Genomic DNA, 24,954 nt, shown 5'->3' on the forward strand with positions numbered 1-24,954 from the left:
GAGGGATGTTCCTAAGTACTCCTACGTAGTTTTATTTAATAAAGTGAGCATTTCAAGCATTTTCTTCCAGCATCTCAAGTATTTCCTTGCATCCGGTCAAAACACGTGGGGCTCACTCTGACATCTATGTGTGGCCAGGAAAGGGACTATGTGGCCTAGAATGAACACATAATATAAGGCAGCCACGTAAGTTCTCCCTAGCAGTACAATATTTGCTTTTCCAGTGAACTGGAATATCTTTCTTTTGTCCTATTTCTGCTTGGATGTTTTGTGCTTGGGGGTTTTTATTTGTATGTTTGTTTTCATGCAGGGAGACAGTACTGGCTGTCTTCTCATAGTATGCTGGCCATGGAGGAACCATACATTCTAGCCAGGCTTCCAGCACACAAGAAGCCTCAGGTTCCCCAGGCAGGTCTTTGGCAAGCTGCCACAGCCAGCAAGCAGCCCTGGAAATCCAGAGCTGCAGCACAAAAGATCAGCCTCAGTGGCAAAGAGCCAGAAACACCTACAAGTCACAGCTTGAGCAAAAAGCTGAGTACCCTTTAGAAATATTCAATGTGCTTCTTGATTGGTGAGGCCTTTAAGGAGCAAGTTATGAGCAAATTGAATGAGGTTCCAGGCTCCTGAGCAGCTTACTAGATGGGAGATCAAGCATATTTGCAGTGGAAAGCTGCTGAAAATTGGAAGGAATTTGTTAGGTTAAATACTGTTTTTCTCCAGTCTCTTTCTATCTCAGGAAGTTAGTATTTTCTGACAGTTGTTTCACTGAAAATTTGTCATTCAGTTGTAATGATATCAGTCCTTGATTTATGTAGTGTGTTGGACGCTTCAGAGTTGACTTCCTGTTCTGCAGCAAATGCCATTTAAGAAGATAAAATAGGTTGCTTGTAACAAAGAGATAACTTATAATATATTGCCTTAGCATTGTGTTTTTATGTATTGCCTTAATCCAAACACCATTTCTTCTTCCTCTCCTCCCTTCTTCCTGTCTCTCCCTGTGTTTCTGCCTTTAGATGAGGAGACAAGATACCAAGATCTAGTGTTTGTTGCACAAATGACCCATCCTTTCTGCCAGTCATAGTTCCTGGTTTTTAGCATCACAAGAGATGCTTTGATAGATTAGACTGAAAGCCCTTCTAACCAGGTATCATGCTGCTGACCAGAAATGGAGGGGAATGAGTGTGGGTATAGCACAGGGTAGAGATGCCGAGGAATCTGAGGGACTAAGATTAGTTTAACAAGATTCACAGGGTCTAAGTCCCCACCAGTGATGAATTCTTTGAAGTGATCCTTACTAGTGTATCTGCTCCATAGCTCAATGGATTTAGTCTTAACGCAGAAATAGCCAAACTGGTTTTAAACTAGCCCAGTTATGACAACAAAATGATCTGCACAAATTTATCCCACAGAGGGAAACTGTCGCACGTGTCTCACTGCAAATCCTTTTGGGAAATCAAAAAGGATAAGGTATGGGAATTGGGAATGATCTCAGTTGCCACACCTACAGAGCTGTTAATTCCTAAAGGGTTTCACTTACAACAACCTGCCATTCTGAATGTTCTTTATTTTTGGTGGTGCAACAGTGCCTTAAAGATCTGATCAGTGCCTCTAGGCATAGATGTGTTATAATTTATAGGCATATAAGACAAATTTGTTAGATACATTAGGAAGCTACCAGGTCAAGACAATGGGACGTTAAAAATACGTGAGGAGAAAAGAGGAACTGCATGATAGGAAAATCTGCACACGAACTGAGAAAACATTAGTAGTGAAATGGGAAGATGAAGTTGCATTACTGTTTCTCCCATATCATTTGTGTGAGAGTTAGTTCGTGTTGATTACTGAGTCATTATAGGATAAAACAGTGGCTTTAGTACTTCTGGTTTGAATGCATTCCTTTTAAAAAAAACAACTGTCTTCTAACAGGAATGCAAGAGTTCCCTGCAAACCTACCAAATACCATCCTGTTAACAAATCAACACGGGTGTGCTTTCATTGCATTTAGTGATGCTAATGAGCTGAGACAAGGTAGCCAACATAGCATTTTTAAAGTTCTCAAAAGTATCTAAAACAAAAAGCAAGAAGCTGCACTTTATTCTGCATCACAGCACACATTCAAAGCTGAAAGGCCTCTGATGCTGCCGCCTGAAATGCAGCTGCACAGATCAAGGCATTGTGATTAAGAAGGGTTAATTTCAGCCAACTGTCAGTTTTGATAACAACTCTCGTGGTCTCGTGCTTATATAAGCTTCCCTGGTCAAACTTACTTCCTTTGGAATTCCATCTTTCTGTTGCCTTTGATCCAGCAATAGAGAGAAATCTGCACCCTGAAAACTTCTGTTCTCATTCTGCCTTAGGGTGCTGACACACTAGTTTTACTCTTCATTTAAGATGTTCTCAAAGGTGGGTCAGTGGCACTGGCCTTCACTGGGAGCACTAGGAAGGAGCCTGAGCAGCCTGATGGTGCAGCCACAGATAGGGCATGGTGATCAGATGCTCCCCAGTCCCACACCTGCATCTAAGAAAAATGTTATTAGGACAGATAAGATTCTGTTTACAAGCACTGATTATCAGCCTTGTGCCTAGTTTGAGTATGTCTTCCCACTTCTATTTCACAGACAGATTATCTGTGGATTTTAGGATATGCTAGAAACTAGATCAGGTCTTGCAGATTTAGAGAGTATATATACACAAATCTCATCTTTATAGCTTATAGTAACAAATCACTGAATTAATGCATTCAATTGTATTAATATTTTCATTCATTTTCTTTGCAAGGAAACTAAAATCAGCAGAGTAGGGATAATTTATTATTTTTTTAGTTTAATGAACTAGCTTATGGAACTAGTTTAAGGAACTACTTTATGTACGGGGACATTTATGATTATGTTGCAATAAAAAGAAGTGTTGCTATCCTTGTTTTCTGTTTTCCCAGGGCAGAAGGTATAATCACTTACTAAAGTTTTGGTTTCTAACAGAAACTTGCTTGAATGGAGACGTACTTTCTACTCTGAAGTGAAATACAGTAGAAAAGAGACCGGTAATTTTCCATTCATTATTATGTAAAATAGCGCCATTTATCTATAATAATGGGACTTTAGGATCCAATTTCGACAAAGAAAATAAGAAATGCAGTGCTTTGCACTGTAATTGTTATGCCACAAAATTATGTATTTTGTCCATCGTATTATTGGCTGAACGCATATAAGAAATTGTAGCATTTCAGTTGCAGGTTGAGGTATATCAAAAGGCTCCTTTATACTTTATAAAAAAGAACAAAATTATAACAGTAATGCTAACTTGTAAATACCATTAAGAGCAAGCAGTATATTATTTCAATAAATAGTAATTTGGTGCTTGTAAATTGCCTTCTCAAGCCATCGGTCTGATTACTTTCCTTTAAAGGCAATATGTTACAAGTACTGTGTTTCGCATTAGTCTGCACAAAATTAGCTGTAATTCAAGAATCTTTTCTTCATTCATCAGATAACATGAACTTTATGACAAGAGCTTTGCCTATGGGTATGTAATGAATAGATGAATGATTCTTAGCAGGTAACATTACTTTATTGTGCTGGGTCCCTCGCTTACAAAACAGCTCAGGAATGACAAACATTTTGACATACGAGCTCTTACTGAATCTTAGTTCCCTCAAATGCTGCATATGTTGATGAGAGTGAGTTCTGTACTGTCACGAGATAAAGTATGGATCACTCATCAGGAAGATCTTAGAGAAGAAATGCGGGGATAAGAAGATAAGACTGGAGAAGGTGTCAGCCAGTTTCATGCTAATTGATCAGTTGAGAGTATTGAGAAAAGATTGTTCTGCAGACATCAGCTGCCTGCTGTTGTAGATGGAAATGAGTATAATGAACGTGGTGGAGGATTTTTGTTTAACAGTCCTTAAGTTGTAATTTATTCCAGAAGTAATTCTGCTTCAAAGATGAGTAAGAATTGGATTATTTTTGTGGAAGTTATTTTAAGAAAAGCAAGCTCTCATTCCTAAATTGGATCATCCCATCTTCCAGTGGCTCAAGCTAACAATTCTCTTGGACTTTCTTCAGTCACACCTTAATAATAATAATAGCCTCTGGTGATTTAAGGCCTAGATTTTTCAAGGCCGATTTCCTTGTAAAGCATTTTATTTTCACAGCCAGAAGCAAAAGCCCGAGCTTTTGGAAAAGCACCCAAATTGCTGGGGTTCTACAAGCAAGATGGGCTTCTCAAGAGAGTTCTTTTCATCCAAGGGGCTTTATGTTAAAGCAGAACCAAGCCTGCATTTAGAAATGGATATAACAGCCTGTTCCAAGTAACTCCTATCAGATGTCTCTTGTGGGGATTTCTGGGTCTTCTGCAAGATCTGGAAGTTACAAATAAAGCAACAGACTTCTTCATCTTTAGTTGAAACTGCCAGCAGCTCCTGCTCCAGCTGGCTCTCCAGTTGTGAGGTAGATGATGGTTTTATGCCTTTTTCCAAGTCTCTCTCCAGCACAGTCCTTTTACACTTGGAGACACCCTTAGGAATATGTTTCTCTCTTGTATATGTAGCTTCACAGTTTGCCTCCCCTTTAAAAATGTCTGATAGGGGTGTTAGCAGTAACCTTAATATTTCTCTGACTTTGTTTTAATTTTTCTTCTTTCTCCAAATTAATCAAGTTGACATCATTTTAGAAACAACTTGAATATCCAGAAAACCTGTCACATGCTAAAGGGGAGAGGAGGGTTGAAGCTTCATGAATCTATATATATTCTTCTAACTGTTATGACTAAAGCTAAATCAGAATGCATCTGTCTAGGTGGTTATTTGTGCTGGGAATACATGTGTGACCATCAAGTGGTATCTGCAAATTATGGCTATCTAAAAACTTGGAAGTTGCAAACAGCTTGAATTGCTGAAAGCATCCATTTTTATTTAGCAGGCCTAGAGACAAGAATACCCCAGGTACTTTCCAGACATAGAGACAGATCTTGACTTTGATTTTGTGTCATTGCTAACAAAAAATCCATGACATTTTCTTGGTGAGTTCGTCGCACTTAATAGATCCCGCTATAATGGTGTTCAGTATAAATGTGTGTGTCTGGAATTCTGCCTTCACTGAAATCCCCATAAGGCACTTTCTCCAACTTCAGTGTGTTGTTATGTTGTAATGATTTTTGCCTGTGAACATGAAAACTTGTTGAAATTTCCTTTTTTTTTTTTTTCTTCCCCTAATATTAATAAAATAGAATGTTTCTATACCCTACAGCAGGTGTGTCCAACTTGTGGCCCGTGTGCCATGCACTGCAATGTTAACTCCATCTGGGCTAGAAGTATGGCATGTGGCACAGCGTGGTGCCAACTCAATTGATGGCAAATAAGTGGATGGGCTTTGCTGCAGTATCTAAACACAGCACTAGGCAAAAAATAAGCTTTTTGTCTTGATAAAGGAATTTGAGAATGGGTTTCAATAGTGCCAAACAGAAGTCATCTTTTTTTTGTTGTTGTTGTTTTCGATTCTGTTTTTAGCCTACAAAAACGCATTACTTGTGAATTTTCAAATGGAATGTATAGAGTTGCAATCCGAACTTGGATCGGGTCTCTGTACCATAAATCTTCTTTCACCAGGGAGAAATACAATTCAGCTCACAGTCACATTTTACTTGTCGTTGCTTTGAGGCTGTGTGTGCATTTGTGAACAGCAGTGTTCAAGGATGCAGTGCAGGAGGAGTAACATTTCATTAAAGAGTCTTTACTCTTTTGTTGGTGGGATGGCAGTAGGGGCTGAACCTTCCCATCAGTGTACTGTTCCATTTTGTTGCTGTGTGACAGGTGGCAGCAGAGGGGCAGTCTGACAGAATGGAGCCAGACATGGGAGTGTGGATAAAGCAGAAGGGGGGTACTGACTTCCTGCACGTGTTAAAAAGTTGCATTCATTGGCTCTTGCTGAATGTTTGTGGTGACCAACCAGTGGATTTGAGCACAGTGAGGTGGTGGGTGATGCATCTCAGCAGTGGTTACAATGGCAGCAGGTCACCTGCCCAGATACAGATTGTTATGAATGCAGCATGCAGGCTTTTTGTCATTGCTGGTGAAAATGCATAGCTAGCAGTGGTGACTGTGTTGAAAGAGAGTGTTTTGAAGCTGAGAGTTTGTTCCATTAAATAGTGATATTATACTCTGTGTATCATTAGTAGTTTCTGTGGAAATAAATAGGAGGGATTACTTTTGGAGCAACCTTCATGGGTGCAACCCTAGGCAATTCCTCTTAGTGCAGTCCAGGCAAGTCCAAAGGTCGGAGGCATATGCCCTCAAGTTTTATGTGACACGTTAGAGCTGATGTTATGGTAAAGATAATGGAATGAAGTTTTATGTAGAGGTTATAGACTGAGAAGTGCTGGTAATGTGCATTCACAAAGCATGCTGTGGGCTGCAGAATGATGGAGCTTCCAAATATGTATATCTTGTCTTCTTTGTCTAGGTAAGCAAACGAAGCATGCAGAGCTAATGAATAGAGATCCTTGCTCTAATGCTAGCAAGAGATCACAGTAGGAGCAAATGCTGAATATCCTGCTTTTAATAACAAAAAGTTATATTCTATCCTCAGAAATGCTTATAAAGATTTCAGTTTCAGAAGGTAAATATTTATATCTAAAGGGAAGAGTTTATTCCCAAAATCGCACTAATTACATGTTCAGCATAGAACTGATTACATTACTTTTTTCAACTCTCTTCCAATAGTTGAGTAGTGCAAATGTGCCCTCTGACAGTGTTCAGAAGCCTTTAAAACCATATCACTGCTGCTCAGAACATGTCTACAGGGAGAATAGGAAGGCACCTGCAGTTAGAGCATCTTCAGAAGAGGAAGGAGATGCTTGTCACAGCTTATTTCCAAGCAGAGCTGCGTCTGGTTAATGGGTGAGGAGAGGCACTGCTTGTTAATGCTTCTCTGGGGGCAGTTTTGCAGGGTTTGGCACAATTCTACTGCTGGATAAAAAAGACCCAGACTCAAAGTAGTGTTCAGTGCAAGAGTGTCCTGTACAAGAAGTAATGCTAAAATGATTCGCTTCACAGATCCAGATTGATACTGGCTAGAAGTGGAGAGAAATCAGTTGATCCAAAACGAGTGGAAACGTTTGTCATTTGCAGTTATAATGTCATAAGGTCTGTGTAATGACAGCGTATCAAATAGTTGATAAGGTTATGTAGGTATTTTTATTATCTGATGCTTCACGCACATGTCAGAGAAACTACACACGTTGCATTGCCCTGACATTTTATTAGGAAGTATTGGCTAAAATCAGCTTAGCACAACAGCAGTAATCTTGTACCTTCCAGATTCATGTTGTTCTCTTGCTTCACCTTTCCATTCCTGGGAGTACATTTCTGCAATAGACTGTGATGCTTTTGTTTTTATCAATTATAATTTCTCCCAGGAGAAATACTAACCAGCTTACCTATATGTTGTGTATGGCCCAGATACAACATAAATACGCTACTGCTGACAAGAGAAATTACAAACATATATCAGAAGACAGAAATGGACCTTCTACTGAGAGCAGGCTTGCCCTTAATTTTGATGAGCATTGGATGTAGAACTTGTCTCTGTAGCTGAATAGAAGACGTGTAGAACAGTCTCTCGGGCTTCTGGAAGAGAGGCAGAAATAACCTTAACTGTGCACTGTCCCTGCTGGTCTTTTTAGCAGGAATCTCACAGGAATTCTCAGCTAAAACATACTTCAAGTAAATGAAACCCTTAATCATCATGCTAGAATGTGAAAGGTTTGCAAAGCGTGGTGATATTTTTCATCAGGAATGTTATTGTAGGAGATTCTTCTGTTAAGGAATTGTGAATTAACTTGTTTTCCTTGCTCAGATGCTGAGGTTTCATTTATTTGAGTACCGCCTTTAAAGGAGCCATTACGAAAACAATAGGACCACTCATCTAAAACAGACTAATATAATTAAAAAGTAAATCACTGCTGACACCAAAGTGTATTTAAAAGCAGCTGCAGTGAATAAGATGATTGGATTTCATCGCACAGAAATGAAAGGCATGCAGCCACGTGGGACCAATAGTGCTGGGTAATTTATTGTAGATGAAAAGTGCAGAATAAATCAGTAGAAATGTGGATCTGAAAGAAAATAAAAGAAGAAGAAAAAAGGGGGAAAAAAAGTGTATGTTTAAGACTTTAGTAACTTCCTGCAGAGCTGTAGAAAGTACTGATTTAGGTCCAAGGAGCAAGAAAGGCTGATACAGTCAGGACTTGCAGTCCTGATCAGGAACAGAGAGGGACTCACAATGGTTCAGACATGCCTGTGTCTGGGAAGGATAGAAAGAAATGCAAAACAAGTGCAAAGAGAAAACTCCTGATTTAATTGTCTCAGTAGTCTGGTCACATAAAGTGTTTAATTCTGATTCACCCCTCCATGCTTACATTAAGCAGTGTCTTCCTTGCTAAACAGTAATAATAATTTCACTTCTTCTTGACTGTGTCATTTCCTTCTGATGCACGTATTTATACATATATTTCCTTTCACCTACTCAGTTCCTATGAACTGTTAGGCGTTGTGTTGGGGTTTTGGTGCAACAGGTAGCTCTGCATGAAGCCTGCTGGTACACGGGATGCGTGGGTTTGTCAACTGTCAGGATTGGATGGAGTGGCAAAAAATGTATTTGTTCTTCAAGGCAATGCAAACACCAGCTGAGGGCCTGGTTGTTAGCATGCCTCTTAGGTATTCTGCGTGAGGTTTAGCTTTGTGAAAGATGGTTTTTCAGTTCAAGATTGTCCTTATCTGATAGTTACTTGGTTAATGCAAAATTAATATAATGTGTTCCACAGACAGCTGGTTGCTGGATTAAATAACATTAGATAACCATGAATTCAAATTTACGATTCAGTATGTAGATGGTGTGTATGTATGTAATTAATTGGGATTTTCCAAAAGATCTATTGTGAAGTAATTCAGTTTAGTAGAGAAAGCTCGGTGTCCCTGCCTGTACCTGTGGATTAGCAGCTGTCACTTCTTGAGACTTAAGAGACAAAACAGGTGGTGAGATGGGTGGTGTTCTTGCAAAGCATGCTGTCACATCACCATAGTGATGGAAGTTGGTGAATGTACTTAGGAAGAGACCTTCTGATCTACAGGAGGTTTGTTTGGTTTGCTGGCATTTCCTTAGTTTCTGTACATTGGTGCAAATGATTTATAGCAGAGTTCTCTAATTGAACTTCATGAGTGGTCTGAAGCATTTTTATATTCTTGGAGGCAAGATGCCATTAAAATGCAAAGTACTTTGCATATAACTTGCTCATCAGATGTTAGAAGAATGCCACAGTAAGTACATATTCAATAGCCATCTAGTAGGTCTTCCCTGGAGCAAGAACTGAACATGTCCATCAGTTTGTTCCAGCATATAACTGCAGCATCAGGAGGGGACAGGATGGAACCACACTGTGTTTTTTGCTTTTGCATTGGGAATCATCCCTGTCTGGGTAAAGGACGATGTATCTTTAAAGTTACTCCAGTGTGCAGAGTCCAAGCACTGGCTTCATAATGAGACATGGCGTTAAGCACGCCTTGCTTCTCTGATTCTTAAACAGTTTGGATGCTTGCCCTGCAATAATGGTGCACCACTAATATTTTATAGAGATTAGTAAAAAGAAAAACACCTGATTTTATTTTAAAGTCTGGGAGATGGTTTTAATAATGTAACTTCTGTAGAAATGAAAGCGAATAATGCTTCTGTTAGCGCTGGTATAAGTCCTTCAGTATATGTTTGTGAGGAGAGGGGACCTGAGGGAGAAAAAAGAAAGGAGGAAGAAAAAGAAGTAGATTTGTGTCTGATATCCCTGACTTAAAGAAACTGGGCACAATTAAAGCACGGTATAATTCTGTTTGCAGAGGTGCTAGAAAAGAGTTTATTAGGTTTTTAAAGAAATCTGAGTGAAATGGTGATAACAGTGAAACGTTCTACTATGAGAGGAATGAGAAGTATGGTTTTTTTGGGCTCTGAATATCTCATGAAATATTCAGAGCACCTGTTTCATGGCATAATAATGCGTTGTGTCACTTCACGAAAACATGACTAACAGCTTAACTCTAAAATTTAAACCCATCTTCAACATGTAAGCCACAGAGATGAGCACATAGGTCAGTGTGCGTAACATTTCAGAACTAGGGAACAGCACAGGATGGGCATCACTGTAAGCATTTTTAGCAGCATCCTTAGGTATAGAGCCTAGGTGTGTCCTTGCCAGCTAGTGCTATTTTACAGACAAAAAGAAAACACTTTTATCTACACCTCATTGCAGTGACGATCTCTTTTCTTCTATTTAGAATGCACATTGTGGCAAGTGAGTGCAGTGCAATATGGTGAATGCCTTCCTTTAGAGTGTAAACCTGTTTATCTCCCTTAATTTTGAATTATTCTGATCATAAAACAACTGTATGAACACTGCACTCCACAGTTTGATCTCTTAGGGATGTTTCTGAGTACTTAAGAGATGTTTCTGAAGACAGATGCATTTCTTTGTGTCAGGTTGATGATGCCGACAATGCCAGCCAGTTATCTCAGATTGATTACCATAGGATGACATGCAGAATTGTGGCCACGGGGTTTCATTTTTGCCTCTCTGTTCTGTGTAAACAACTGGAAACCAAAACAGTGCTTTCTAAATTGGGATGCAAAACTCTTCCCTGGCCTGTTAATTACATCAATTGCAGTTGTCATTCGAATGGCAACTCCTACTGTTTTTAAAGCTCTGTGTCTTAGAATATTCTGTTCAATGGCATGTGTAATAAGCTACAGCCATACTAACTGATCCAAAGCTTTCTGAAAGGCAACAAGCAGTGTATCAGGCAGGGTGGAACCTTCATCTGACTTCCCTCACTGTTCTGGGGTAGGGCTAAAGAATATACTGAAAAACCCTACAGCAACCGTAACAGCATTTTGCAGCTGTGTATGTGATGGAGAGGCAGGCAGGCTTACCATCGGAGCAGGGAGCCAATGTTACTTCGGCAGACAGAGCTCCATCATGAGGGAAGAGGGTTGCAAGGAAATGGGCTGGGAAAGGCAGCCCCCGACTGGACAAATGGCAGCATCTCTGCTCCCTGTACTCCTCCATGCCTTGTGAAATCCTGCATCTGTCAGTCTGGTCAGATGACTTTATCCAAAATGTAAGAGTAGTGTGTTTCTATTGATAAATTCTCAGGCAAGTTAATATGAAAGCATAAGGCAAGAGACTATGCTATGCTGGAAAGATGGTCCATGGGGCAGCAACCCATTTGTCCCTGCAGGGGCTGAGGTAGGGTTGTGAAACTGCTTTCTCTTAATTCTTTTTTCCAGGTTACAGAAAATATCATTGATGATAGGATCTTTAAGTCCTTAATATGCTTAAAAGCTGCCTCTTAGAGGGAGGGAACAGTAAAGAGTGGCTTACACGTGACAGCTTTAAAGAAGGGAAGCAAAGCTGCCGTGATTGCCTCTGGACAGCAGTAAGAGCACATTTGGAGTACTTGTTTTGCATGTTCTGAATGAAAATGAAGACACTGATTTGTGCCACGTGTCATCAAGGATCAGGACAGCTCACCTCCTGGGCTAACTTGCTGGTCTTACTTAAAATCATTTGCTCTTATCAGAATAATTATTTTTCCTACATTTGAGCAAGGACAACTAGCTTGCATCTGAGAGAAGCGGCAGGATGATGGACAGTGATACCCAGAGTCTTGTTCAGCATCATTCTGAATCCCTGCTCTATGCTATGTCTCAGAGCAGAGCCAGCCTTCTCCTGAGGTTCCCTGCTTGATATCTAGCACATGAAACACACTTGTTCATAGTGTGCCCAAGAGCCTGTCACCGTACTATCAGCCATGCCTGTTTTGAAACTATTTGAAGGAATCTGAGCAAAAATAAATAAATAAAAATGCTGTAGTTACCCAAGTGTGAATTTGATGAGTGAACACAGTGCTTTGAAGCACTTTTATCTTTATCTCCTGTGATTGCAGTCTTAGTCCTGCTGGTTGGCATGGTGCCGCTCAGTTGCATGCATCTGCTTTTTTGTATGTAGAACGCCTTGGTGTTCTGCAATGCTTTTGTGGGCGTGGATTTGTTTGTTTTTTTTACTCTTTTTTTTTTTTCCTGATGTGCTCATCATTTCCAGTTAATTTGTGATTTTAAGGTGACAGTAGCCTTATGGCACATATATGTAGTCTTAAAGGATGGTTTAATCTAAAGGACTGATGAAAGTGAGAAAGTTAAGACAGAAGCAGGACAAAAGAATATTTATTGGCTCAACCTTTTAAGCAGAGGATGAGAATTATACTGTTTATGGTCAGCTTCCAAACCTAGTTTAATCCTCTTCTTTCAAAAGCTGCTATTTCTAAGTGCAGTAAAAAGTTGTTCCCTTGCTTTTTTGGCAGAGATAATTTAGGATCACAAACCATTTCTGTAGTCCTAAAGACAGCAGTGTTCAATGTAGAATGAAGAAAAATGTGCAGCAGAAAATCAACTCAGAAGTGGATGCACCGGGGAGACGCTTTCCCTGCAAAATGTGCTCAGCCACAGCAAATGAGGGCTCCAGTCCTCAGAGCGCACTCAGGGCTCATTAGTACACACTGCTAAGCTTTATACTGAGTAGAAAAAATGAATTATTGCTTTATTAGGGCACTCTAGATTATGTAAGTGTACCTTAATGGAAATAAAACAGAGTATGATTTTCACTGTTACCATTAGCAACAGTTCTGTAATTAATTTCAGCCTACCTTCCTTTCTGAAACAACCACTTCATTGAAAGAAAACCCTGTGGGACAGGTAATGCAGAAGGTTGTTAGTGCAAAGTGAGTCAGTGCTATTGGGGTATAGACTAAGAGTAACAATGAGCATGCTTCTTTTTGCATCCTGTCTAGGTAATTTTTAACAAAATCATTTAATCCCTTTAATTTCCCATAAAAAGCTTTTTTATTCTTTTTCTTTTTTGAAGTGCATTGTCAGCTAACATCCATATAGTCACTGCACTGACATTGTAGCTCTGACATATTGTCATATCATCTGAAAAACATGGACAATACCCATGTTTGGGGGGAAATGTCAGCCTGATGATCTAATAGGCCATTTTTTCCTATAGGAGCAGAAATGAAATCACTAAGTAGCTGATTCAGGAAAGCTTTCCTGCGCAGCAGAACAGCTGAGCAGGGACAAGTTAAGCACTGACTTACTTGCATTCCTGAAACTGGATTTTTTTGGGGGCAGAAATGGATGAATGGGTATTTGTAGAGGGGAAATTTGATTTTGTAGGTATTACAATCGAATGTGAAATTCAGTTTGGTTGTATTTGTTATATATCTGACATTATGTGAGGTTTTCTCAGCTGCCACTGGCAGCTGGAGGATACACAAAAAATCACTGTAATTTAAACATAGAGAATTGAGGGTAAAACAATGGGCATACAATTCTTGTGTAATTCCACTGCCTGAAATTGATTCTTGCTGTTGTTTGAAGTAACCCACTTTAAGTGCCAGTGTGTTTAAGCATAATCTCCCTGAATCTAAGTATATCAGAATTACACAAAATTTGCTTGTCATCAAGTGATGGTAGTAAGTCTTCTTAAAATATCACGTTTGGGTTTTTTTTCTTCTTTCTGATGAAGTAACATGTGACTACAAACACAGAAGTGTTGGGTTGGAAGGAACTTTAAAGACCATGCAGTTCCAACCCCTGTGCACTGAGCAAGGACACCTTCTATTAGGCCAGATTGCCCAAAAGCCCCATCCAACTCGAGATTTGCAGAAAGTTCTTTTCTGAAGTGGGAAAAAAAATACAGCTTCTGCAGGTTAGAAAGAATGGCTTAGGGCAATGTCAGCAGCCTCTTTGTTTGCAGCCCCAGGAAGTCAGATGTGTTTCACAATGCAGTGGCAGATCACCATAGAAACTTTGTATGTGCAGTGATGTAGTGACTGTGCTGTTGGCCACAGGAAGCTCCTGACATGCTCAACATAAACAAGAAGTCCTCTGAAACCTGGGCAGACTCAAACAGGTGATTTGTGAATAATAAAACACGTCTATCTAGTGTGCATTACAGGAGATTACATTCACAGTTACTACAAAGCAAATATGACTGTTAAGTACATTTACATGCTGATGAACTCAAGCTCACATATATCAGTATGTCGCTGGTTTCATCTCAGGATTATTTTATTATCACAGAGCAGACAACTGTTTCCTTTTCTTAAAAATGCGATTTTACAAGTTTTAATGATGTGCCTGCACTGAAGTTCTTTTTTTTTATTCAAATAGAGCTGTAAAACTGAATTAGGTCAAGATCTATACAGATCTTATCCATCAAGGAGAAAACATGCCACATTTCAGTTGTTATCTGTGAAGTCCATAATCTTGGCTGTGTCTCCTCTTCAGTGCTTCCTTCCAACAGCACTCACTAGTAAGACACCTAACCTTACAGTGTATATAGGGATAAGAAGGCAACATTTGAGATTTGAGGATTTGTGTTAGCCAGAAGCTATTTTTATGAGCTAAAGTAAGTCTTAGGGCTGCCGACCGTAGTCTTTTCATATCCTGAAGTAATATGCGTGTGCCTGAATAGGGCAGATGTGGATGGAATAAGTTCTATTTCATCCTTTTCATAGAAGATCTGACCTGCTTTCAGGAGTTACCCAACTATATCTCCAAAGTGCTACATCATTCTTGTTTTCATAACATTTGATTCCCCAGTTCCCCACAGAAAACGTGTTGTGGATTCTTTTTCCTTCTCGCTTTATCTCTTTCTTTTTCAATAACAAATTATTTCTGGAGGTAAAGGATGATCCTGCAATTGAGATGCTATCTTGAAATTCAGAGATGCTGGTTTATTTCTAGAAGACATTTCATCATCTGTGAACTTAGGATAATGTTACTTTTTCTACTTTCTGAAGTTGCTGTGAAAATAAATCCACTGTTCTACAGTGAAAGTGTAGAAAGGCATTGAGATATTATGAGGATGGGAATTAAGTATTCTCAGTTCTAGAACAATCAAATAAGTGCCAAGCAGTGACAGTGTGAAGGGAGTGAAATTAAGCTCGGGCTCAAAGCAGGTGGTTTTCATTCTCATAGTTCATTGTCTCTGACTCTGATTTTGATGTCAGATAATACACCATCATTTGTGTAGCTGAACTGAATCAAATTGTTATTACAAAGTGCTAAGTGGTCCGCACAGTAACATTTTATAATGTTATTCAGTATGTGTAAAATAAAACTAGTCATAAAAATTAGTCATTAAAAATAACTTGCAGTACAAAAAAATAAGACACCGATCGCATCAGTTACCAAAAAGCAGCAGGAGCACATGAGATGGTCTGTGTGGCTTTACAGATCCTCCTAATCTCTCCTTTATTCCAAAGATGTTCAGATGATGCTTAAAAATTTTCCTGAAAGCTTTCATTATTTTTTAATGGATGTTATCCTTTCAACCAGGTGTCTGAATTCCTTTGGTTCACCAAGACTTCAAATCCAGCTCTGTCTTCAATGCTGATTTTTTTGAGCAACGTCCCACTTACTGTTCTTGCAGATTAAATCTTTTTAATCTTTTGTAAAATACACTGCTTGGCAGTGGTTTTGTGCGATGGAATTCTTTTTGACACCATGTAATGACTTTATTCTGCATGAAGCTTCTATTGGGCATTACAGGAACAAGTAGATATGAAGTAACTCATGAATTTTTACCACCTTCAGATAGTCAGTAAGGTGCCAGTGACGTTATCATCTCTTTAAAATCATGGTGCTGGAACTTTTTGGACAACAGTGTTTTCATAGAGAACAGCTGTTGAGTCAACCACCCATTCCCACATGTTTTGCATGTTTTAGCTTAAGTCATAATCTGAATTCCACTGAAGTCAATCTAGAGACTACTTTGACTCTACTGCACCTATGAGCAAGCACTAAACATATAGGAAAGGGGTTGTTCTGATACAACTGGGAAATAAAATTACATCGTTGAAATAAGGATTGAAATTTGACAAAGAGGCTCCAGTAGAGTCTACAATGACTTTACAGAATGCTTTGTAAGTGATTGTCTAACTACACTTTTCAAAGGGATTTATCACAAAGGTTTCCGAGGGATGACTAGTTTAATTACTGCATCATGACTTTCTGTGTAGAGGAGTGGCAGAGGTGCTGCACAGACAGCAGCAGCTCTCACAGCCTGCAGAGGACACTGTGCAAGCTGTCATAGGGCTGCGACTGATGGTGGGTGCTGGAGCTGCCTGGCAGAGCAGTGCAGTCTACGTGCCCTCACTGCCCTGTAGGGAGAGCTTCCACAGTATCATATCAACAGGCTCAAAGCACACTAGGCAAAAATGCAACGGCAGATTCTTGGCTATATGTACTGTGATTTGTAGTCTGGGAGGAAAGCTTTCTAAATGGGAATGAGGCTAGCAGTATTTCTCCCAGCTATATCTAACATCTGCCTATTAGTTCCAGATTCATTCTTTGACCATTTCTACATGCACAGAGGCATAATGTGCGCTTGACAGCTTTCCTCTTACTTTTTTGTTCTTGTTGGAAGAGATGTGTATCAGGCTTTACCTTACTGATCTTGAGATCTACACGACTGCTGGTTCTCTTTCCTCTGGCATCTGGTGTCGTTGCAATTTGATGCTCCATCATTGTGCAAATGATGTGGTTTTCTGTTTCAAAATCTAACAGTTTCATTATTCGGAAGTCACAGCTTACCAGTCAGATACATAAATGATAACAAGGCAACTTGGAACGTAAAATGAAGATCCTGGTTCTTATGCCATGTTTTGAAATGAGTTTGAGTGTTTGTTTACTTCAGTGTTTTCAAACAGGAGGGATTTGGATGTTCCTGACATGATTACTGTCTTCTAGATTTGCAGTATATTATTTTAATCGCCATAACCATTCCTACTCATAACAGACTCTCTTTGGAAAGTGTAATATACAGTATTTTCAATATAAATGGCTAATAATTAAAGATATGCCTGGCTGAAAAATCTTTAGGTGTTGAAACAGGAAAAATCAGAAGCATTTATAAGAAAGATTTTCACAAGATGGCTTATCCACTCACTGGAACGAGTAAGAGATCATGCGTAATCCTGAGAGTGGAAACCCTATGTGTTAGAGAGAGCCCGTCAGTTCTGCAGTAACCTTGCCTGGTAGAAAGGGAAAGTCAAGAAATACAGAGTGAAGTAGAAACAACCAGTGGAAACTGTATTTATTTTAAACAGAGGAGTACATGGATTAGAGCTAGCCTGGGTGATCAGAACTGTTGCTGTCAAGCAGGAAACGGCACAATTATCACTAAACTGAAAGGCCAGCTCTGTTGGAAGTGCCAATTACTTGTAATGTATGAGTTGGATTTCTTAGTGTAATTGGGAAATATTTTTTTTTTTAAAGACAGTGGAAATCGTATGATTGAGCTGTGAACTTTGTGTTCCTCTAGGCGAATTACCGGGATGAATTCCTAGGGGAGATGGGGAAAATGCTTCTAAAAATGTGTGATAGATGTCTTCTGGGCATCAGAGCCTTGTTAATAGTTTCCTGCCTTTGTCCTGTGTTTATTGTATCAGTATAAAGTTTAAAACTGCTGATGCAGAAACTGCTGCGGGCTTCAAGAAATTGTTTGTACAATGCTTTGCCATGCTATTGCAAATTGGTGGGTGCTGTATTTCACCTTGTAATTTTACACGAGTAAATGGAGAGCAAAGGGAAAGTGCTATCCATGGTTTTATGTGGTTTGATTGCAGTACATCTGCCACAGACTCTTACAGCTAGGAGGATATTAAATAGTATATCATATGTTCTCACAGGATGCATTAGATTGCTGAGGGCAATAGCTTCTTACTGGGGAGACGTGCACAAATAACATGTCTGTGAACTGTTGCTTTAGGCTGACTTCTGCTCCTGTAGAAGGGAGGAGATTGTGCCCAAGATCTGTTTGACTTTGCATGCTACTCTCATGACTTGTGTTCATAGGGGCTTCTCAGTGAACCCCAGCAGCTGAGGGCATGCAGTGCCCAGATAGCAAAAAGGACAAAGTGTATTTCTCAAAGTCCGAGTTCGAAGGCACAGTGTGATTTAATGTCTCTAACTCTCTGCCATAAGTCACTGCAGAATTGTCCTAATTGCTTCATTCTTCTGTCTCTCTTCACAGAGTGATGAGGTTTTAACAGTCATCAAGGCAAAAGCACAGTGGCCCGCCTGGCAGCCTCTGAATGTGTAAGTAAGTGGGGAATGCTATGGCTCAGTAGCCGAGTGCTCAGTGTTGGCTAACAGAATGCTCAAACTGTCCTCTCTAATTGCTCACTTCTTTAAAAGAAAATAATATCTAAAAATACTTTCAAAGGTGAGTTTTTCATCTTTTCTTGGTTTTGCAAACAATGCTTTTCTCTCTTTCACATCTCTTCATGTTTTCTGTGCGTTGGTTTGCTGATTGCTACACCAGAATAATCGTCCCATGGAACTTGTGCCTTCATTAAACAAGCATGTTTGGCCAATATTTGATCAAATACATGTTTTAATGTCCTCTAAATGCACTGTTTCAGAAAGAGTAAATAACAGTTTAATATAAGGGGGATTCTGTCTGAGGAATTCCCTAACCCAGCAACAGAAGCCTCTTAAAGGAATAGTTCTTTAAAATACTTACCTGAAACACTCTGTGAGGATCTCTGTTGTGATCCTGAGGGTAGTACAACCATAGTTATTTTATCTAGTGAAACAGCTAAGTAGCTTCTCAGGATCCTAACTTTGGGTTCTATGGAACTCATCAGAAAAGGAGATAAAGCTCTTCTGGGCTCTCTGATACCCTTGAGTTTACTGGTGGTCTATGAGGGGGGCAGAGCTTGGTTTGGTTCCTGCTTACCTTATCTGCGCTCAGCCCAGTGCTTGTAGTAATCATCAAGGCCCAGATGAGTGACTTTTATAAGAAGTGACTAATGAGGAGAACCCAGTAGAAGGGGTCCCCTCATTAGCCGAGTCAGATTGTGTCCTTGGAGAAGCAGAGTAATAACTGCAGGACTGTAAGGACAAAGTAGTCCTGTTGACTCTACAAAATATGTGAGGGAAGCAGCTACAGAAAGGCTGCGCCTGGTTTTGTTATCTGTGCTTATGAAAGTATGTGAAAATTTGGAGGTTAGTTAAAAAAACAACTGCCAGAGGAGTTTAGTTTTTAGAAAACATTCCTTGTCATAAGAGGCTTAGAAACTCTTAAGCAGCTTAAGATTTAAGCTACTCAGTTTATTTAAAAAAAGAAAAGAAAAAAAAAGAAAAGAAAAAGGCACAAAAAATTAGGAGATGATCACAGTGAAAAGATTTCTGAAAGCTGATGGTTCTCTGATCTATCAAAACCTACGAAACCCCTCAATGGAAGCAATGGAAATTTGTGACAAGGAAAATCTCGCTAAATGTCTGGGAAAGGCTCTAACAGTGTGACAAACCTTCCGAGGAAATTAGTTAGGCGTGAGCTGGATTTTTCCATCGCTTGAATAGAGTTTAACTGTGAGATGGTGTTGTTGGCTGTGCACAGGAGTTGTGTGTGAGACTTTGACTGGTGTTATGCAAGTGGTCGATCAAGATGACAGTAATGTCATTCTTTACGGTGTTATGCTCCTGAAATTTTCAAGTATTTTGTTTTTAAAGGATGTTCAAATGACGAACCTCAAGGAATGTGGTACCACTAGTTGCCGTGTATCTAGACACTTTCTTTCAGAAACATGCATGCGAACACTTCTGCAACATCCTCCAGATGTTCTTCCAGTCCCTTCTTATCTTTTCTATTTGCTAGTTCTCACCATTTATCAATGTCAAGAGAAATAAATACTGGTATTCATGCTTTCCAGTATTGTGCAGGTGTTCCCTTAAATAGCACTTCCTTCACTTTATAAATACTGTTGGATTTTTGGCTTTTTAGATCTTTTTTTATCATATTTTGTCATGACGTCCTTTTAATTTCCATTTTAAAATATTAGTGAAGTTGCAAAGGAAGGCTTTTTTTTTCTTTTTTCAGTTACCATTAACTTCTGCTGTTAATGTCTGCTTTATGAATTGTCACTCTTGGAATTTAGATTAGAACTGTACACATTTTGGTTAATGACTGTTCAGGAGAAACATTTGGTCTATTATTATGCATAACACCGCCATCTTATTAATCAACAATTGTCTAAAAGTCATAAATAATCATCTTTTGCATAATCATGAGTTACGTATTTGGTATGTAATATAGTGTGGTACTGATGTCGAAGAGGTGCTCCAATGGGTCATAATAAGCAAAGCCTAAAAATCTTTCCGGATGCGTTTTGCAATAATTGTAAGATGCATAATGCTATTGTGCCAAGTCCCAGGGGCCTGAAGTGTCAAAAGGTGGCAAATTCTGTTTGTTAACTCTTCAGCTTTCCTCCCGATTCTGTGTGATGATTCTTATTTTATAACACTGCCAAAGTATCAATACAAAGTTGGTTTGTCAATTGTACTTCAAACTAAAGGGAGGAAGGGAACAATCCTTTCCAAACCTTGTGTGGGCTTAAAGAGTATTGTGTGCTGCTGTGGACAATCTGGAGAGCAGTTACATTTGCATGGATGGTGGCAGGCACCCTTGTGGAGGAGAGATTTCTGGGCTCCGTACTCGCTTATCATCAGGGCCAGGTCAGGCAGACCTGTCCCTTCAGGTGAAGCCAGAGACAAAAGAAAGTAGGCAGAGTGCATGCAGTGCTCAGCAGCCAGCATGGGACACTCCCTGCATGAGTGCCTGGGGCTGCTGCTTCCCCTCCCTTCTTTATGAAACAGTAATGGAGACCACAGCATCTCTGTCTTTCCTTACAGAGGCTGTAGCAAAGCAACTGGTGGTTTTCACCCAGATTTTGAGCAGCTGGTGAGATGTTGTGCCTCCACTCCCATCATCTGTAAAAATCTGTGGGAGAATGCCAGGCTTCTCTCATGAATGCACCTGAAGTTAAATGGCTTTTCTTCTCTGTCAGAGCTGGTCAATGAAGCCGTGACTCCTGAGGCCTGTTGTACCTCATTAAGTAATGTTTCGGGCTCTCTTTAGATTGAGGGCACAGAAAGTGTGTATTTCTGTCTAAATCTGACAGTTCTGCAGAAAGCATTTTGTTCTTGACATCACAGATAAGAACAGAGGTACAACTGGGAATTTTTCTTCTACTTAAGAAGCAAGTAGAGACTTCAGCATGCAGATCCTATGGGCACAAAATTTCTCCCCAGGGAGAGGCCTTTAGTTTCAGATTTGACTTTGGTTACATGAAATTACACAGGGTGCTGGGACAAGTTGCCAGAACCAAGCAGGGAAGGACACAGTGACACTGAGTAATTTTCTCTGTTAATTATTGTTAAGGCTAATACATTTTTAACATATTGCTGTACCCCCAGTACAATACCCTGCAATGGGAACTATATCCTCTGTAAGCGTAGTACTTCATGTCTTCTGTCATTCCTCTTCTCAGTTCCTGTATGTGTCTGCTCTTTGTTACTCTCTTTTGTTTGGTTCCAATCACTCAACTTCTTTATCCTCTACACAGTTTCTTACCCAAGGCACCAGCATGCGAAAAAACTCTCCCACAGGAGACAATTAGTGTTAAGGTTGCCCAATGGAGAGCATATTTGAGAGCATGAGGAGAGCCATACCAAGCAATAAGTCAGCTTCCCCTTGCGTATGTTTGAATTATCAAGTTGTGCATCTGAAATTCTGACTTTAAGGACTTGCAGGGAGTACATTCTTCCTCGGGTGTAATGGTATCAGTATACAACATGCTGTCAAATGAAAGTAGTTTTTTCTTATCTTACTTGTATAAACAAGAGCATGGCTCACTGCTGCCTTTCTCTCAGCTGTGTTTCAGGCAGAACCAAATTTTACCTTTCAGCAGCAAATTATTGGCTTTGGACATGTGAAAGATAAAATATAGCAAGTGCAGATGGTACAACTGATGTTCAAATTTGCATATCTGGCAATTGCAAAATAGACATCAGAACTGGGGGATACTGAGGGTAAGACTTGTAAAGAAGATGTGCGTGAAATTCCACAGGAGCTAATATCCTTAAAATTTTTGACTTATTTTCTTGTAAATAAGAACCCATCAGGATAGTCCAACAGAAGGAAATAGACAAATCCTGATCAGCTTGTCCCACTCTCTAACATGAGTTGTGTAGCCAATTACAAGAATAAAAAATGGATTATCTTGGGAGGTATGGGCAAGGGTAGGTTGGTGGGCCTGGAAGCAGCTGTCAGCTGCGCATTTTGGTCAGGGCTGAGTTATCTCCAGTGTGGTGTGGTCCAAGCCATGTAGTGTGGTCAGGCCCCCTTGCTGTTTTTACAGCTGCCTGTTTTTTCTTGGTCATTCTGTCCTTCACGCTCTGTGATTCTTCACCATCGTTATCATATATGTATCTTATCATATCTTGTGTTACTATGATATAATCATTTGAGTTGGAAGGGACTCTTAAAGGCCATCTGATCTAACCCTCCTGCAATAAACAGGAACAACTCATCTACAGGTTGATCAGGTGTTAAGAGCCCTTTCCAGCCTGACCTCGAATGTCCCCAAGGGTGGAGCATCCACCAGCTTTCCGGGCAACCTGTGGCAGTCAGACACCATTTCCCTTCCAGATTGAAGTCTAGAAAACCATCTCCTCCTTCCTTATGTCTCTCCTGTTTCCTTTTCCACTCTCTGTAGTGTTTGAGCAAGTAGTTGTGGTCCTATGGTTTTCCTCTTCCTCTTAACTGTGTGCAGGCCTTATTCTTTCTCCTTTTCATTTAAGCAGCTGTTTCCCATTTATTTGGAGATTACCTGAAAATGCTTCAGGAAGCACTTGAAAGTGAGGCTTAGCAGAAAAAGGGGCCTATTCCTTTATAATGCAGACGGATAGAACAAGTTACCCCAAACAACTTTTAAGTTGGTATACTTTTCATCCCCTATAAATTATCCTGTCAATCCCCTTCCATTTCAGGCTTTAGAAATCCTTGGTATCTTTTCTCTAACTACAGATAAATCAGGGCTGTTCTGTATCAGAAAATATAACAGAATATTTCCAAATATGTTTTTCAGCATTGAGATAGCTAATACAGGCAGTACTAAGCTGGGCAACAGAGCCAACTGCTCCAGAAATCAAACAGCTAGTATCCCATAGAAAGGTGATGTAAAATAAAAAAGAGCTCTGATCTAAAATACTTTTGAACTTGAGGGGTCATACTCTCACATATGCTGTATTTTCCTCCTGTCATTCTAGTCTTTCAATCCTTATTTTCTTCCAGAATCCTTCTGCCACAGTTGGAACAAAAATTTGTGTGCTCTGTTTTCTGATTCTGCACTGAATTTGCTGTTCTTAGCTCATCCACTTTACAGTACTTGGGTATTCAGTGTTGAGGCACAGATGAGTAGGGAATTTCTTCTGTTTGGGAATCTATTTTGCTTCTTGTTTTACTGCTTTTCTACTCACTTTTTTAAAATTTTTTTGCTTTATTATAATTTACTATTCTTTTTGTGCTCACAAAACATCTGTTCCTAAAGTAGCCTCGATATTTAGGTCATTGGATGATTACTTAGATGCTGTTAGATGGAGAACCACTTAAATCAGAAATGGAGCTCTTCAGTATCTTTTGAAATACAATGAAATAATTCCCTCTTCTTGTTTTACTTTTCATTGTTGAAGATCTCAGCTTATTGTGTTTGATGTCCTACACTTCACGACTCACACAGCCTTAACGTTGTGTTTTCTCACTGATAAATAACCTTGTGTAAAACTAAGGATAACAGCCCAAGGCTATGTATACAGCTGCATAATTAAAAGATGGCCTCAGCAGTGAAAACAGCTTTAATAAATAGTAGTTGGTGACTACATTAATGTAACCAGTAATATCTAATCAATTCCATCAGGTGGCAGACAGCTGAAAGACTCCAGCTTTGTAAAGAATATCTGTTGCCGAGCCTCTCTTTTGACTTATCAAACGTTGCAAGTTTTGTGTGGTAGAGAAACAACTATTTGCTACGAACACCTCATTCCCATAATTTCAGCCTACATCCGTGACTGAAGGTTCTTGGAATGTTTACATACCTAAATAGCTAGCAGTAACATTACTGAGTGCATAAAATACAGCTTACCTTCAACATTCCCAGAACTGACTGCATTTTCACTGGGGTGGGGAGACTTCTCTTAGCCAACAATGCAACTGAATCAACCTAGCATCCTGAATTCAGTCATTCCTTTGCCCATTAGCAAAAGTCTGATCTGACAGTAGTCTTCACACATGCTATTTAAGTTAGCCAGACATCCATATGGCCAGCAAAATACTTTCTCCTGATAACTCATAGAAGACTGTCCCAGTGCTTGGAAAGTCTACGTTTAATTCTTCTTTCTTCCTGATGATTTTGGAATGGCTCTGTATTTCTCTGAATGTAAAAGGCAAAGCAGCAACCTACATAGTGAGCATCCTTGAGTACCACAAACCATATTCTTCTTGCTCAAGCTTTGCCATTTTGCATGGAACATGTAAGGATTAGCCAAAGAAAGAAAGCAATAGCTAGAATCTGCCCCTCAAGAAAAGGGGAGGGGAGACAGAAAAGGCTCTGAAGGAGATTCATATAAAAAAATATATGGTGAAGAGTGAGTTAACCAGCTTCATGAGATGGGGATGTGTGTGGAATTAAGCACAGCTCAGTGGCACATTCTCCTAGTTAGAAATCACTCTGTCTTTATGTTGTGGCACTTAAACCAATGACAATAGCTTTTTTTAGCTTCTGGCTTCCTTGGAAGGGAGGCTGTTTCTGGCCAAGAAAAACATGTTCCATTTCCAGGTTTTTAGCTTTTTTTGTTGTTGTTGTTTTTAAACACCTGCAAAGTACCTAAAGTAGAATGCATGAATTAGGTACATTTTGGAAAATAAAACACATACCTAGATTTCCTTTTTTACTGAATTCAGTGTAGGAAAAAACATGTTTCTGTTAACTCAAAGATGCATTTTAAA

At 39.6% G+C, this 24,954-nt stretch overlaps 1 protein-coding gene across 1 annotated transcript in view; it reads left to right on the forward strand.

Annotated features, from left to right (window-relative positions):
- Nucleotides 1–24,954, forward strand: part of SPON1 (spondin 1) — a 168,430-nt gene that overhangs the window by 119,380 nt on the left and 24,096 nt on the right. The window contains exon 7 of the mRNA XM_072337217.1: nt 18,139–18,203. Within this exon, the coding sequence (XP_072193318.1) occupies nt 18,139–18,203 (65 nt within the window). The remainder of the gene's footprint in view (nt 1–18,138; nt 18,204–24,954) is intronic.

The sequence above is a fragment of the Excalfactoria chinensis genome, chromosome 5 (assembly GCF_039878825.1).
Source record: "Excalfactoria chinensis isolate bCotChi1 chromosome 5, bCotChi1.hap2, whole genome shotgun sequence".
Taxonomy (NCBI): Eukaryota; Metazoa; Chordata; class Aves; order Galliformes; family Phasianidae; genus Excalfactoria; species Excalfactoria chinensis.